The following is a 16,816-nucleotide window of genomic DNA, read 5'->3' as shown; positions in this document are numbered from 1 at the left end:
CTGCGAGCTGAGACCGTGGCCGCGGAGCCCGCACGGCCGGCGCCGAGGTGAGTCCGGCGAGAGGCCGGGCGCGGCGGCGGGGCGGCGGGCGCGGGGCGCAGACCTTCGGCAGGGAGACGCCCCCAGCGCGGATCCCGCACCCCCGCCCCAGGACTCAGACCAGGGTTCACCGTCCTCCTCCCGCCCCCCTTTCTACGGACCGCACCCCGTGTGTGCTTTCCGGGATCCCACTCCTCTCCCATCCCTGCGAGGTACACCCCTCCTGCCCCTGCCCTGCGCTCCCCACCGCACCCCACTTCCTCCGGTCCCCACATTCCCTCCCCGCGCCTCGGACGCCCCCTTCTCCCCTAGCTGCAGTTCGGGGTGCGCCCTCGGGTAGCGCGTTCCAGCGGCTGGCAGGGAGTGGCCGAGCGTTCCCGCAGGCACACGGCGACTGAATCGACTGTGCCGGCTGGGGGCCGGGCCGCCCTGCGCTCCGGGGGAGCCGGGCGCGCCCTCCGGTTCTCACCCTGCCGCGGGGCTCGACCCGGGAACCGCCAGCGCCCAGGGCCGGCGGTCCCTGGGCCGGAAACCGGCACAGAGCTGGCCTGTGTTCACACCTTGCTTCCAAAATTGAGCCAGCCCCAGAGGCCGAGAGGGCGAGTCCGGTTGCGCATCGCAGAGCGCAACAGGCAGGTAGGAGTTTACTTTCAAAAAACGCCGGGGTGGAGCAGAAAGCAGCCGGCAAGTCTCTGCCCGAGGGGTTCCAGTTGGAGGAAGCTCACCGCGCCGCGGCGGCTTCGCCACCGGCAGGACCTCATTTCCAACGGCAGTCTTTGAACTGCCCCAAGCAACGCGCCCAAAAGAGTGTGAAGCTTTATAAAAATTTAAACGCGTCCGTGGCAGAGACAGGAGTGGGGCGGAGCCGAGGCCTGGCGGCCCCGGAGATGAACTTGGAATGAGACTTGGAGCCCAGAAATCTGTGGCTCAGTTTTCACGTCTTCAAACCAGGTATCAAGCCCACTCCACCAAGGTGTTGTGAACTCTTTTAGCTGCTCGTTAAGAGATGCTAGGGCGCTTTATTATGGTGATTGTGTGACTGGCACGTGCATTTTGTTACCCACCCACCCCTTTTTTTTTCTGGGGCTGTGGTTGGAAATGCATGCATTTTTAGGCACTTATTCCAAAATCTAGCAGGCTGTAAAAAATCTGGCATTTTCAGTGATGTGTTTACACATTTTAAAGGGTGGCTGTCAATATTATAACTTGTGTCACCCGTCAACAATGCTAATTAGCATTCTCCTTCCTGAAGGTGGGTTGTTTGATTACACAGCTCCTAGGCTCTAAGTGAGATGGCAGAAACTGTCTGCATCCAGGGAGATGTAATTAGTCACTTTATGTAACCACTAATTAGAGTTTTTAGAGTTGAATTAAATCAATGTGATATAGTTGGGGCTTTGATTTGTGGGAGGAAACTGTTTTATCCTCCAGTTCAAAGAAATAACACTTTTCACCTATTGGTGAGCATTTAGCATTCCCAAACTTTGGTGTCTCTCAGTATAATTAGTGAAACATCTAGCCTGAAATTTTCACTGTTTCTGTGTTGGCAGTGTGACTTGGTTGCAACTTAATTTGTAAGTGAAATGGGAGGAGAATTTTGAGAACAGCATATTGGTAAGGACTGCTTGCCAGGTAGTACAGTTTTATTGTCTTACGAATTTGAGGGACAGGATGAAACCATAAAGGGAAGTTTCCTTACCAAGTAACAATTCCGTGTCACCCTGATCTATTGAAGACTAAACAGGCATTGCGTGAGGAAGGTATTATCCCCTCCATCTCCCTAACACCCACGAACACCCAGTTTGTTACCCTAGGTAGGCCTCAGCAGCATTTGGGTTGCATCGGTGCTCATCATATTCTATTTGAATAGGTAGTTTCCACCTTTGAGCTGTGAGCTCTGTAGGAGCCAGAGCTAGTTCAGCTTCGTTTCTTTTCTCCTGGACGCCCACAGTGCTTGGGACACTGACCTGCGAGTAGGAGTTGAAACTGCACAATTCTTTGTGGGTTCCGTGTGGTTTGGGACCATTTAGGATTGTTGCCCACCCTCCTTTGTGGAAATAAATAGTTCTGGTAATTGCTACATTGCTGTACGTTTTCCATAGCTAAGAGCAGAGGTTCTGGAATTAGACTCTCAGAATTTAAGCCCAGCACTTACCAGGTGTGTGACCTTGGTTTCCTTAACTGTAGCATAAAATTAATATGTTATCTTCCTTATAAGGCTTGCTCTGAGGATTAAATGAGATATTGCATGCAAATGACTTAAAACAGCCCCTAACACATAGTAAGCACTCGATAACTAAGTTGTTAAGATTATCGTCACCATCCTCTATCTGTAAAGTGAACTAGCTGTGGTTAGGTGGCTGGCTGGGTATGGGCAAGTGATTTGGGCATCGTGTTATGCCATTTTCCAGAGGCAGACAATACAAGATTAGGTGGAACTGGGGCTGGACCATGTTTCTACTAGTGACTGGACTCTCCTGAAGCCTGATGAAAAGACGCATGCGTGGTCTGCTATCTGTCTCCATCAGGGTCCTTCTGAATCCTATTTACTGTACAGCAATCATTGACCTGCCACCATGGGATTCACAGAGGAGGTAGTGCCCGTGAAATCTGTTTTTTTGTGTGTGTGTGTGTTTTTTTTTTTCTGAAGCTTAAGTATCTAGCAGGGGACCAGGGTGTTATTTAGAAGCAAATATATATCATAGAATCCCAGGCAAGTTAGCCATTCACTGCTCTTCAAAAATCTACACCCAGCTGCTCGGGTTGTTTCACAGGTTGTTAATGACGTGAGCCGAGATCAGTTATTCTGGGAAGGTGAGCTGAAATCATTGGCAAGACAGGTAAAATGAGGTTGACATTTTCTTTCCTTGTGAATAGCGGCCCAGAATCTCTCATTTGTAAGAGCTCTGTTGTAATGAAAGAATCATGGAGTTTGTTGTCAAAGCCACATGCCCTCTCTGATCCCCGCATCGGTGACCTAGATGATGTTTTATGACTTATAGACCACAAGTTCAGCAAGATGTTTTGCAGACCTTGCAATACATAGTTCTCCCCATCCTCCCTTACAACCCCGAGGTCCTTCAAGTAAACCCAGTAAAACACATACAGTTTTCTCTGATCTCTGTGATACTCATTTCCAACCTGGAAACCGTAAAAGGAAGCCTGCAAGGAACAGAATGGAAATCATTAAATTACTTCGCTACAGTTAATGGTATTCATTAAAGGTAGCCTAGCATAAGCCAAAAAAAAATGTACGTAAGTTCCATGAAAATGATGCATAAGTCATTTACCATACAAAGGTATTCTTCGTAACTGAAGGAATGTCAGTTTACTGCGTAATAATATTATTGCCTAAGAGTTGAGTGTGTAACATGTGCTAGGCACTGTTCTAAATTATTACGAATTGTTCAACTTAATAGCCACCACGAACCCATAAAGTAAGTAAAATATAATTCTGTTGTTATAGTTGGGGAACCAGGCACAGAAATGTTAAGTAACTGAATCTGAGGTCACACAACTGATAAGTACCGGAGCCAGGATTTGAACAGTGACAGTCTAACACGAGAACCTATGCTCATTGCTTCTCTTCTGTAGAAGAAAAATTGACTCTAAACAAAATTATTGAAGTTGTCACGTTCCCCTTGGGGGCCATATAATTAAACGTGGGTATCTTGAGAAAAATGTTACCTTCAAAACATAATGCAAGTAATAATTAATGGAGCCAACCCTTTAGAATTATATATAAGATAAAACATCAAATAGTCAAAGTAATGTACACAGTATTTAGAAACACAGCAGCAGCACTAGAAACTTCTTTCCCTTAGAAATACGTCCACTGCAGAAGGAGAGGAATGGCTCTTTAAATTTGGTCTGTGTCTCTGTACCCCTTGCAAAGTAACTTTCTACCCTCCAAACCAGAGTTTCCGTAATTACTTAATAGCTCTAGGCAGAGCTGTTGATGTTTTTCTAATTTCCTTTACGTAAAGGTTAGCTTATGTTTACCACTGTCATTACCATAATATATTATTTCCCTTACATGATTTTCTGAACTCTGTTCTTTTAAGGCTTAAGGTATATTTTATGGTGTGAACATGACGGTAGGGGAAGAGCCGGGGCCCTAATCTTTACTTTGCTTTTCATAGAGGGGAGTGAAGGAGGTTCTCTGTGACTTGTTTGCCTGGGAATTCCAGAGTTTAAGACGCTGCCCCTCAGAAGTGTCCCGTGTACCTGTCTCAGTACTCCCCTCCTGGCCCTCATGAGATGTGATGTGACAAGCTCCAGCCCTGTCCTGGTGTTTGCCTGTCGCTTCTGAGGGATATACACAGGCGGGTGGGGGAGGCAGCTGGTCCGGGTATTCCTGGACAGCAGCTGAAAGAGACTGCCCCCCGTTTGTATGGAGTGTGCCTGAAATATACATGTGCCCCCGCCCCAGTGAGACTGATGTGTGAGTAGCAGGCCAGCTCCACCCCTGGTGCTTCTGACATTGCTGCTGAACCCAGACTCTGCACCTTTGTCCTGTTCTGTAAAACTGGCGATGTGAAATACCCTCTAAGGTGTCTTCCACAGTGGACCGTGGCCGCCATGTCCTGAGGTCGGCCACAAAACCCTTCATTCGGCACACATTTAGGGAGTGCCTGTTAGGTCCTAGGAGCTGGAGAGACAGTAATGAAAGTGGGCCCTGCCCTCATGGTGCTTACTATCTATACGGAAGCCGGACATGAAGTAATCACACAAATGTATAATTGGAAATTGCAATGTGAAAGAAAGGAACACGGTGCTGGGAAAGAGCCTAATTTAGACTGGAGGATGGAAAGGCCTCTTGAGAGAAGTAATATTCAAGTTGAGAAGGTTGAGTAGGAATTGGGCAAAACTGGGCGTATGCAGAGTGAGTGTAGCAGATAACCCTGGGCTCTGCCACCCTGACATCAGGGCCTGGAGCTGGAGAGGGAGGATGGAAATGGAGAGGTGGGCAGCGCCTTGCAGACCAAGTGGAAGATTTTGCATTGTATTCAAAGTGCAGTGGGACACCAAGAAAGGATTTTAAGCAGGGAAGTGACATCCACATTGTAATCTGAAAGGTTACTCTAGCTGCTGACCTGCTGAGCCCAAGTGCAGTGTGGGTCACCTCAGGGGTCAGTATGATAGACAGTCCCAGATTCCAGGATCCATACTGACACCGTTTCTAGGACTCCATCCCATTCAGGCTGCTGCAGCGGCCTATCAGTTTATTACCCTGGGAATCTGGTGCCTTTTCATTACTTTATTATCTTCCTGATAAGGCATCTTTCTGAGCTTATCAGAGTTCTGCTAATGTCTTGGGCATACAAAGGAACTATCATTGCAGCAATAATCTTCAAGATATGTTTTTCTGTTAACTATGTGATTTCCCTTGATCCACGGTTTTGGGTTTTGCTTGCTGCTGTTTCAGTTACCCACGGCCAACCACTGTCCGAAGATATGAAATGGGAAATTCCAGAAATAAACAATTTGTAAGTTTTAAATTGCATACCATTCTTAGTAGTGGGATGAATCTCCCGCTGTCCCACTCCATCCACCTGAGAAATGAATTATCTCTTTGTCCAGCATATTCACGCTATATATCCTCCCCTCCCGAGCACCCGTTAGTCACTTAGCAATCCTCTTGGTTATCAGATCGACTCTCCAGGTAGCGCAGTGCTTGTGTTCAAGTCACCCTTCTTTTACTCAATAATGTCTCATTTACCGCACCTCATCTCATCATGTAGGTGCTTTAATATCTCCTATCATCGCAAGAAGTAGAAGGGTGAGTGCAGCACAATAAGATTTTAAGAGAGAGACCACATCCCCGTAACTTCGATTACAGTAATTGTTATACTTGTTCTACTTTATTTTATTATTAGTTATTGGTGATCTCTTACTGTGCCTTATTTATATAAATCAAACTTTATCATAGGTATGTATGTACAGGAAAAAATATAGTATATATAGGGTTCAGTACTATTCATGGTCTCAGGCATCCACTGGGGGGTCTTGGAATGTATCCCGCAGATAAGGGAGACTACTGGATATCGAAGTTTTTACATTGGCTTTTAAAATGAGTCCACACTGGGTTTTTGTCAGTTTGCCTCCTGTTGCTTCTTCTTAATTTCCACTCAGACCTCGGACAAGAGTTGATAGAAACAGGATGACATAGAAGAAGGGGCCTGAGCTCTATAGACTGGATTCAATGAGGAAACCTACAGGCTTTGTCACAGTGTAGCCTGTGTCAACGCAGCCTGGAGGGAGTGGGTGGCTGAGAACCGGGAGAGGGACGGGAGGGCCCCAGAGGACAGAGGGCACTTACAGACAGCACGACGTGTGGGGTGAAGGGGAGACAGTATCGAAATGCATCCATAGGATCGATAGGATGATGGTGTCGCCCTGGTGGAGGAAATTGGGAAGACAGGACAGGACAGCAGAGGGCAGTTGGGGTGCCGATAACCCCAGGTGGAGAAGAGGTGTCTGAGTGGGAAATATGCACTGGGCCTTTATCCTTTTAGTAAGTATTTTTTTGGGTGCCTCTTATGTTCCGAGTATCCTGGGGGTAGGTAAACAGTAGCTCCTGTCTCCAGAGAGCTCATGTTAGAGTAAATCCATGGATGGATGGAGAAGAAAAACGGGTGAGTTTTGAGTCTTAAGGGGTAACCGGATGGGGAGAGGGGAGGTGTGTTGGAGGGTGGCCGGCCGCAGAGAAGTCTGAGGGCAGGCGGTGTGCGTGCCCCTGCCGCACCCCTACCATCGCTTAGCAGGGTCTGCCTAGCTGCTTTCTAAGCATGGAGGTGGATGAACGAATAAATGGGGTGAATAAAAAGGTCTAGGGGAGGGAGGGCAAGGATGTGACCTTAGGATTGGGCTCATAGCGGTCACCTGCCAGCTTGGAACTGTTTCAGTGGAAAGGATGGAGAACTCAGACGACAATCGACAGAGGGAGTGGCAGCATATACTGACCACCCCTTTGATAAGTATAGGCAGGTATTCTGGGAGAGAAACTGGACCAGACCAGGGCGGCTGGTAGAGTTGGGTAAAACCTTTCCCCAAAGGGCACTTGGGAACCCGTGATTTCCTTTGAGGGACATGCCTGGAGTTGCCTTAATGGATGGCCAGAATTTTTAATGAGGATGAAGAATGATGTCGCCTGACAGACGGGGGAGGGGAATGCAACTTGGGTTTCCAGGTACCAGAGGCTTGACGTAGGGTGTCTGGTCTACTGCTCACAGCCACCCGAGGAAGAGATCATATTAAATGGCCTCATTTTACAGGAGGAAACAGAAGCTCAGAGAGGTGAGCATCTGCCCCGCGTCACAGCCGGGAAGGAGGAAGGGGATGAGCCCAGGTCTGTGGGGCCTGGGCCACCTGCCGCGGACACACCCCAGCAGCATTTAGCCAGAATTGGCTAGAAGCTGGGCTAGAAAGGGCAATCAGGAATTTGGGGGCTGAAGGCAGAAAAAAATGTAGGAGTTGTGAAATAGGCCGCCTTATTTCCATTTAAAAGAGAAGGCCTGAAGCTTCCAGGGGAACCTGCCCTGTTCAGGTAATAGCTTGTTAGCAAGCTAGGGACTGAGATGCCTGCCCAGTGTCCTCTGACTGCAGGTGAGCCACAGGTGAGAAGGATGCACAGGTACTCTCTGCCCTGCTCCTTTCTGAGAGCTTTCCTCTTTCTAAGAAAGACGAGGACACCACAGCTTTCATTTATCCAGCATACCTGGAGCCAGTGCTGAGCGTTCACATTTGTAGCTTATTTCTTTGTCCCAGCAGCTGTGTTATACACATCTTACCGACGTGGATTCAGATAAGTTTCATTGACTGAGGTCACATGCTAATAAGCTCGTAACACCTGGGGTTGGAACCCAGCTCCAGATACTGTGTCACCTTACATCTTTAGATCAACCCGGTGAGGACGGTGGTGGCTGGTCATTTTATCCCCACTTGACAAAAGAGCCTAGGAAGGCTCAAGGCCAGTGGCCTCTCCCGGGCTGTACGAGACAGACCAGGACGAGCTCTGGCTAGAGCCCAGGTCTCCCTCTGCTAGCCTTGGGCCTCTGATGGCAGAGGAGAGAAGAAACAATGAGTTACAACATCCAGGACCAGTGAGGCTAGCCCTGGGCCACAGACCGTGGAGGCGAATGCACCTCATCCAGGCAGAAGGAGCGGGGAGGTAGAATGCACCCCAANAGCTGTTGTTCACCATCTTAGCTGTAGAGGGCTCAGCATCGCTGGCCCTAATGTGGGCTCTGAACCAGGGCCCTGCTGCTCAGAGCTGGCATCCCAAGCCACTCCTAACCAACACACCACTCGGCCGGCTCTGCAGCACACTTTAAAAAGCACCTTCTTGGGCCGGCCGAGTGGCTCAGTTGGTTAAGAGCGCGAGCTCTGAGCAACAGGGTCGCCGGTTCGATTCCCACATGGATCAGTGAGCTGCGCCTGAGCTGAGCTGCTCTGAGCTGCTGATGTGAGGCTGGATGGCTCAGTGGTTAGAGCACGTGCTTCTAACGACAAGGTTGATGGTTCAACTCCTGCGTGGGATGGTGGGCTACGCCCACCCGCAGCTAAGATTGAACACGGTACCTTGAGCTGAGCTGCCCTGAGCTGCCGACAGGCCAAAATATGGCGACTGGACTTGGAGCTGAGCTAGCTGCGCCTTCCACAGCTAAGATTAAAGGACAACAACTTGGCTGTTCCCCTTCCCCAGTTCCCCAACACTGTGCCCCTTCCCCAATTCCCCAATAAAATCTTTTTAAAAACCCCAAAAAACAAACACACCTTCTCTCAACTGTAGCTCACACCTTATTGCATCGAACAAGTTGAAACTTGTCACACACTGTTACTGAGGTTCAACACGCTGCTTCCTGTATTAAAGATGCCTGCCTTTCCATTGGATGGCCCTCAGCAGCAGCATTCACTGAATTTTGTGAGGCTCTGTCTCACACATCGCTTCTGGTATATGGCAATTTCTGTCAAACAAAAATTACGGTTTGTCCTCTTCCACCTTATTCACCAGATCTGGCATCGTGCAACTCTGGCTCTTCCCCAAAATCAAAATGACCATGAAAGATAAACGTTTTGAATCGATTCAGGACATTGAGGCAGCAACAACAGCACAACTAAAGACACTCACAAAAGAAGATTTCCAGAACTGCTTCAGAAAGTGGCAAGAACAATGGGACGAGTGTGTTCGAAGTGAGGAGGGAGTATTTTGAGGGGGATTAATGGCAATGTGCCTTTTCTGTAATAATTGTTTTATTTAAACAAAGTATTGTTTGATCACACCTCTTATTGCGCACAGCCCTGTACTGAGCTCTATCTGCATGTGTGATCTCTGTGGTATTATCATTATTCCCTGTTTCATGTATGAGAAAACTGAAGTGTTCAGAGGTTGAATAACTTGTGCAAGGCCACACATCTAGTAAAGGCAGACCCGAGATCTGACTGTTCATCCCCAGAGCCTGTGTGTGCGATGCTTCTGTCCTGCCTGGGAGACCTGGGAATGAGGGCTAGTGGGTGAAGGAAGGAGGACTGATGCCACACTGGCCTGCGGGACTGAGGGGCTCCTTTGGTTGTGTTGACTCTTCACAGTTGGGGGTGGGAGAGGTTTTAATGCCCAGGATATGACCTCTGAGATTTGCACAGTGATTGATTTCCTTTGTAATGTCTAGATTGACCCACAGCAGGGTGTTCTCACAGTCACCCTTGAAGACCACCCAGGAAATTCGTTTGGAGTAAAATGAGCAGCAGCCCTCTTTCCTTTGGAGGCCTGAACACACACACACACACACACACACACACACACACACACACACACACACACACACACACACACACACACACACCCCTTGGTGTCATTTGTCCTAGCTTTTGTTTGTTTCTGTGGGNCTCTGGAAGGAGGGACCCCTGTGGGGCAGAGGCTGGCTCTGGAGTGAGAGGTGCAGGATGAGGCATGACTTGTGCATCTCAGCTTTCTAGAAGTAAAAATTTAGTGTGTGGGGCTCAGGAATGCACTTGGAAATGTTTCCAATTTATTTTTATTGCCAAGCAGTGTCTAATGAAAATGTGGGGGAAAGACCCAGAAGCCTGCAACTCGTAAATCACCTGCTTGCGTTTTCTGATGTTGCCTCTTAATCCTTGTCCTTACATAAATGATTTTATATGGCTGTAACTGGAATGGAGATGCAGTGTGTCTCTCCAGCCCTGCAGCCTACTTTTTACATTTACCATTCTATCATAAACACTTCCATTCTTTGCAATTATCATTTTAAACAGCGATATGATATTTCTTTGGGTGGATGAACCATGGTTTCCTTACCTATTTCTCCATTTGGGGGGCCATTTAGATCGTTTCTAGCCTTTCACTGTTACAAACAATGCTGTAATAATTTTGTCTTTAAAAACAAAAGAAATTAGTGCTCTAAGATAAATTCTCAGGAATGTAGGTTCTTGGATTAAAGAGACAGAACTTTTTTTTTTTTCCATTTTAAATTGGCCTTCGGAAACTGTGAGCCAAATCCCTTAAAAGCTGCTTCCCTGGGTATTGTTTTTGTAATCAGCAGACTGACAGTGGGGGCTGGGCATTGTGTCTGGGGGCTGTGGGGAGCCACTTCCTCCAGCCTGAATCCCTGGGGTGAGGCTGTGTCCCGGAAATGGCCAAGGGCCAGGTCTCACACCCTCTGGTTCTCCTGCTGCTGTGATAGGGGTTTGGCTTCCTGGCACCTACCTGTCCCCCTCCCAGATACCTGCAGAAGCTTGTTGCTGCCTGAGTGGAGCATTTAGCATTCAGATAGAGACCCCAGAGGAGGTGGCTGCTGTCATGTATCTCCCAACCCCTTTCTGTTGGCTTTAAAGGTTGATATGTTTTTTTTGTTTTTTCCCCTTTTCCCAGAATTGTTCCTGTTGAAGAGTGGCTGCTTGATTTCCAGACCCTTTGAGGTTTTAGGAATCCAGTAGGTGACATTCTCTACCTCTAAGGAGACACACTATCTGCTCCTTCATCAAGTGCAAGGTCTCCATTGCTATGGATACCGAGTCCACGTATTCTGGATATTCTTACTATTCAAGTCATTCGAAAAAATCTCACAGACAAGGGTATGTACGCTGTGGATCATTTCACTTTTCCTTTTGGGGAAACATGCAGGTCACGTGGGGGGTGGGGTGTTCTCAACTCACTTTTCAAATAGTGGCTTGGGCTACAAGGCTGTTGATGGAGGTTTAATCCTGGTGCATGTGAGAAGCTGAGCTTGGAGAAGGTGTGACATGCGTTGGGCTTCACTACACCACCAATTTGCATTTTATAGCTGCCATTAGAGTTGATGACCTTAATTTCTCATAATTGATTTTAAATTAAAGTTGCTCCCTGCAGTGGAAATGTTTTTCATTGTCAAGTACTTCTCCTAGATGATGGTTCAGTTCTCCCAAAGCATTATCAAGGATGTAAATGAAAAAAAAATTTTTTAAGTGTTCATTTCTTGCTTTTCATTCAAAGCTGCTGACTCAGTGTCCGTTTTGCATTTTCCACGAGACATCATTCTCTCTGACTAGTCTTCCCATTGAGCAAGCCTGGGTTTTGAAAAGCTGTCCTGGGGCTCAGGGGTGCGTTTTGGTTGGGAGTTGGCTTGGGATGCCTGCTCTGGGCGGCGGGGCCCGGTTCGGATCCCATGTTGGGGACAGTGATGCGTCGCCCTCTACAGCTAAGATGGTGAATGGCAGCTCAACCTGGAGCTGGGCTGCTATGGGTCGCTGGCGACGGCTGGGCTGCAGTGGGCTGCCATCTGTGAGTGGCTGGCGGCTGGCGTGGGCTGCCGGGAGCCGCAGTGAGCGACCATCCAGTGGCTGGCAGCCCTTCTGCCTCACCCGGGAGGAGTGCAACATGGGCTGGTGGGGCGACGTCCTTCACAGCTAGACTGAGGAACAAGGGGACAGCGGCTTGTCTGTTCCCCTTCCCCAAGTCCCCAGCACTTTTCCCCTCCCCCAATTCCCCAGTAAAATCTTTAAAAAAACAAACACAAAGAAAATGCTGTCCTGGGTGCTGGAGACCAACACAAATGAACAGGTGCTCCCTAGTAGTCATACAGCCTGCCCTATTGCAGACCTGCAGAATGTCTGGGGAGTAAAGGAACAAGTGGATGAATAAAAGGTGGCATTGTACTAGTTAAGAATACAGTTGGTAAAATTGCAATGCTGCTTCCACTGAGATGCCTCATCTGTGAAATGGATATAACAGTACCCTCCTTCTGGGACTGTTGAGAGGATTAAAGGAGATTATGCATGGAAAGCATTTAACACAGCACATAGTAGGAGGTCACTAACCAGTGGCTGTATTAATGCTATTAGTGGTCTTGGCATTTCAGCACCACATTCGAAGGCCCCAAATGGCCACAGCCCAGAGGCCCACTGGTGGGCACAGCCCTGCGTGGGCTGGGAAGGGTGGCTGTAGTGGTGTCTCCCTGACCGACCAGCTCTTCATACAAGCAGCTGAAGGCAGAACGTCTTGTTTTATAAAACAGCAGTAACTGACTTATTTATTTGCAAGCCCATATGGATGAACACACACACAAGGCGGTCTGGAGGGGTATTCTCCCAGCCACCAGGAGTGGTCATCCACAGGGAAGGGGCAAGACGGTGACTGATGGGAACATTCGTTTCTACTTTATCTTTCTGTACTTGTTCATCTTTTACAAGTGTGCATTTTGCAATTAAAAATATAAATGGCTTCAAAGAGTATAAAAGAAAGGTTTTCAAAGAGTAGTTAGTGACATGAGAACATGTTCATGAGGCCATGTTATAACAAACAAGACTCAAAAGTTTGTGCATTATAATATATAGCCTTATGCTAAGATGAGTATTAACATATTGACCATGTCTGTCTCAGAGTATACCATGTTTCCCCGAAAATAAGACCGGGGAAAAATTATATTATTTTTTGCTCCAACAATCTACATTTATTCATGTACAAAAATCTGCATTTATTCAAACAGTCATGTCTGGCTGACGATCTTCACTGGGACTTATTTTGGGGTAGGGCTTATATTATGAGAATCCTGAAAAATCATGTCAGGGCTTATTTTCCAGTTAGGTCTTATTTTGGGGGAAACACGGTTGGACTATTAGGATTATGGGTGGGTTTTTTTTTTTTTAACTTTCATTATTTTCTAAGCTTTCATGTACTGCTGTTATAATTGTAAAAACTAGGGGAAACGATATAAATGAGCTTGTGCTGGAGGCCAGGTAGTCCTTTCTCATCAGTGTGGGGGACAAAAAGGAGTCTGCCAAGTGAAGCCCGAAGCCACACACCTGAGCCCAGATCCTGAGAAAGCCACACCCCCTCTGGTGATAAAAATGTCCTCACAAACTTCAACCAGTGGTCAAACATATCAGATGAGTGATAAAAGACCAGACGCAGCTTTTTTAAAACTATCAAATCTTTGGACCTAACTGCGAAAAGCAATTGCTCGTGGCAGAATTCAGAATTTGGGGTTCTCTTGGTGTTTGGAGGTGAATAAAGGAGGATACCTCGCAGAAGTCTGAGCAGGAACCATCTCGGGCCTCCTTTATCTACACGTGTGTCCCAGCTGTCACGCGTCAGGGCCTCCGCTATCTATGCCCTGCTGTTTCCTCAGGTCTCTTGGGGACCCCTAGAAATTGATACAGGACTGCAGTGCCCTTGTGGAAACTTTAAGAGACTATAACTTTCCATTAAAACAGCATGCAGAACTCTTAGTGTCTTCTAGGACCCATGTAGAAAGTCCTTGGCAAATGATAATACAAGCTGAGACTTTTAATAAGTTAATCAAGGAATGTTATTGCATGCTGACCCACGAGAGCTCTGGGGGAAGGGATGACCATCAACGATTTCTAGATGAGCTCCATGGTTCTTTAGTAAAAAGCAGCACCCCTGTGTGGTGAATTCTCTGACTGAGGGCTCTGGGGAGCAAAGGTTGTAATCCTTACAAGCATGTGGCAGGGAGTCCCTTGCTGGGACGTCAGGAATATGGAGCAGTAACACTCCTGGCATGTGAGCCAGCCCTAGACCCAGCCAAGGCTATTGTGTCACCCAAAAGTGTCCCCATGAAGGCTGCTCTGCTCAGGGATTTGTCGGGAATTTGAATGGAAGCGTAGGAAAGGTGAGGGACCTTGCTTTTTGGTAATTTTAGTAGAATTCGAACCCAGAGAGGAATAATGAAGTGCACCCAACTTGATATGCCTGATGACACCGTGATCACCTCTGGAGGACTGGCTGGGTTCCAAGTAGATTACAGGTGACTGTTTTCTCACAAAGAGGTTAGTAGTGTGGTTTTTCTGAGGTCTGCCATCTCCAGAAGGTGTCCAGTTTACTTGCTGGGAAAATGGTGTAGGCTTCAGCCGACCTTGTCTAACCTTTGGGTTTGGAGCACCAGTTCTTTGAGCTAAATACAGCAACTGCCAGCCGTGTTAATGACTACTGGGAGGGTACCTGCTCGGACCCTCAGCCAGGATCCCCCATCCTCACAGCAGCCCTAGAACGGTGGGAGGGGGCGCCTCCATTCCACAGGCAGCAAAACGGGCTCAGAGGCAACGTTATTTGCCTGAAGTTACAGGGCTGGTTTCAGGCCCGACTTGCTGGTGCTTTGGAAGCCCATGGTTTCCCCTGAGCTGTGCTGGATGGAGAGCAGCAAGAGTGACTGGTAGGGGGCAAAAAAGAGAAATGAAGGGTCACTCACATGACTAATAAGCGAAAATGTATTGCCCAAAAGAGCGCTGCCCGAGTGGGTGAGCACCTGGCGCTTTTGTTCCCGGGCTGCCCAGAGTCAGTTTGCACTGGCCCAACCCTCACACCCGTCAGCGCAAGAGGAAGCAGCCGCCGGCCCAGGCAGCCCGTCCGCAGAGAGCAGGGCAGGTAGTGGGTGGTGGTAGAGAAGGAAAGGGAGGAGTAACCGGTGGGGCCGGCTTTCCCCAAATAGAAATAGCAAACAACAGAAACAGAGCTATTATAAATAATCTTCCCAGGAAATGCCAGCTGTACGTGGGAATGGCATGGGAATGGAGGGAGATTCTGGCTGGGGCGAGAGGGAGTTCACAGCAGCCCCCACGGGCTCAGCTGTAGCGTCACCTCAGTGGGTGTGTTCATACGAACCTGCAGGTACAGACGTGTGCCGGGCCTCCTGCGTGCCGTTGCCTGCTCTGCCACCCCTCTCACATGCACATACACGCTCACAAACACACTTATCTTTATTCATACGGGCAGGTGTTGTGTGGAGACAAACTCAGAGATAAAGATACAAAGATTCCTGTGGCTGACACAGGTGCCCAGCGAAGGCACAGGTGACCCAGACCACTTAGCAGAGTTGGAAAAACACCCAGGTGTGTCTTGTGTTTGTAACACCCTTTCAGTGGTTTGGTTCCCTTATTCCCCAGTCTCCTATTTCTGTCCTCTTGGACACTGGTGGTCGTCACCGCTGAGGAGCCCTCTCCCAAAGAGCACTTGGCACTTCTTGGAGCTATGGGATGAACATTGGGGGACCTGTGGCAGTGAGGCGGCCATACTGTAGCTCATAGCTCTGCAAACTGGAAAGCACTAACCGGCAGCATTGTTGCTGGACTTGTCTATTGAGTCCTGGCTCAGAGACCTCCCTGGCAGTAATTCAGGACCAGTGCTCTTTATAAAAGCTGTGTGGCGGTTCTCACTCCCTTGACAACATGGACCAGCACAACGCACAACCCACACTGACTTGACAGGATGACCTGTACATTTGCCCCTCACTTGTCAGTGCAGGGGAGGCACTGGGCTTGCTTAGGTGTCCCTCAGTGCTGAGCCACGCTGAGCTGAGCCTTTCTTCCAACCTCATCCTCTTAACGCTATTTTAATAAAGAAGCCACTGGACGTTGCGACCTTGTACAGCTGAGCATTGTGCTCATGGCTCCCACGATTGAGCCCCTGCTGTATGCATGGCATTTCACAAACAGGCTGACTTCCGGGTGGCCGGTCCAGTTCTGCTCGTGCACTAGGAGCATTTGGGTGGGAGAGCCTTGGGGAACATCTCCTGGGCCACCTTTGTTTCCCGGACCACCTTCATCCTAATTACCTGGGGTGCTGGTAAAACATACAGATTCCTGTTGTCTCCCTTGCAGACAAATTCTCTGAGGGTGGCGTCAGTGAGTCTGCACTTAAACCCACACCCCCCGGTGGCTTCTGCACACTCAGGTTTGAGAAGCACGGGTTTAGGGTTTCTGGCTCTGGGGATGAGAAACCTTCCTGGGGTTATCAGATAATAGTCTCCTATCTGGTTTATGTCAGATGTTACCAGGAGAATTGTTAGACTGTTGCTTCTCCTTTGGGGGCTCTCGGGCCCTTCAAGAGGCAGGCTGGGTGGGTCAGGGGTTGGAGTGGTGGCCAGTACTAGAGAGGCTGGTTTCAACCCTGGGCGGTTCCGTGCCTGATTTCTGCTTTGGGAGTGTTCAGGCTCTAGGAATTGGCACTCAATGAAAGAATTTTGATTGCCAGTGGAATTTGTGCTGTCACAGGATTTGACCCATGAAACTAGTGAATAGATAGATGGGTTAGGGGAGCATGTGACTTGGCTGATGGCAGAGAGAGTGATAGAAGTGAGAGCAGTTGGGGAAAGTGGAAACAGTCAAATCGAAGAGGAGGCCCCTAGGTCTGCCCGAGGTGGGGCCTGGGGAGCAATGGTTCTAGGCTTAGTCTAAACAGTTCACTCTGGAGACTGACCAGGCACGTGGAAATCGCTCCCAAGTTGTTCATGGTTCCTCACAGTGAGTCCTTTTGAAGTGCTTG

At 48.5% G+C, this 16,816-nt stretch overlaps 1 protein-coding gene across 3 annotated transcripts in view; it reads left to right on the top strand.

Annotated features, from left to right (window-relative positions):
* Positions 1-16,816, top strand: part of VANGL1 (VANGL planar cell polarity protein 1) — a 54,549-nt gene continuing 37,733 nt past the window's right edge. Inside the window, exons 1-2 of one of the 3 annotated variants that reach the window (XM_019661466.1) lie at positions 1-47; positions 10,931-11,133. In XM_019661466.1, the coding sequence (XP_019517011.1) occupies positions 11,063-11,133 (71 nt within the window). In that variant the 5' untranslated portion in view covers positions 1-47; positions 10,931-11,062. Of the gene's footprint in view, positions 48-181; positions 252-931; positions 991-10,930; positions 11,134-16,816 lie in introns of those variants that run through there. The other 2 variants (XM_019661468.1, XM_019661467.1) reach the window with 2 other exon arrangements.

This window comes from Hipposideros armiger, unplaced genomic scaffold (assembly GCF_001890085.2).
Source record: "Hipposideros armiger isolate ML-2016 unplaced genomic scaffold, ASM189008v1 scaffold_349, whole genome shotgun sequence".
Lineage (NCBI taxonomy): Eukaryota > Metazoa > Chordata > Mammalia > Chiroptera > Hipposideridae > Hipposideros > Hipposideros armiger.
The sequence above is the reverse complement of the archived record's forward strand: the minus strand, read 5'-3'. Positions and strand labels throughout refer to the sequence as shown.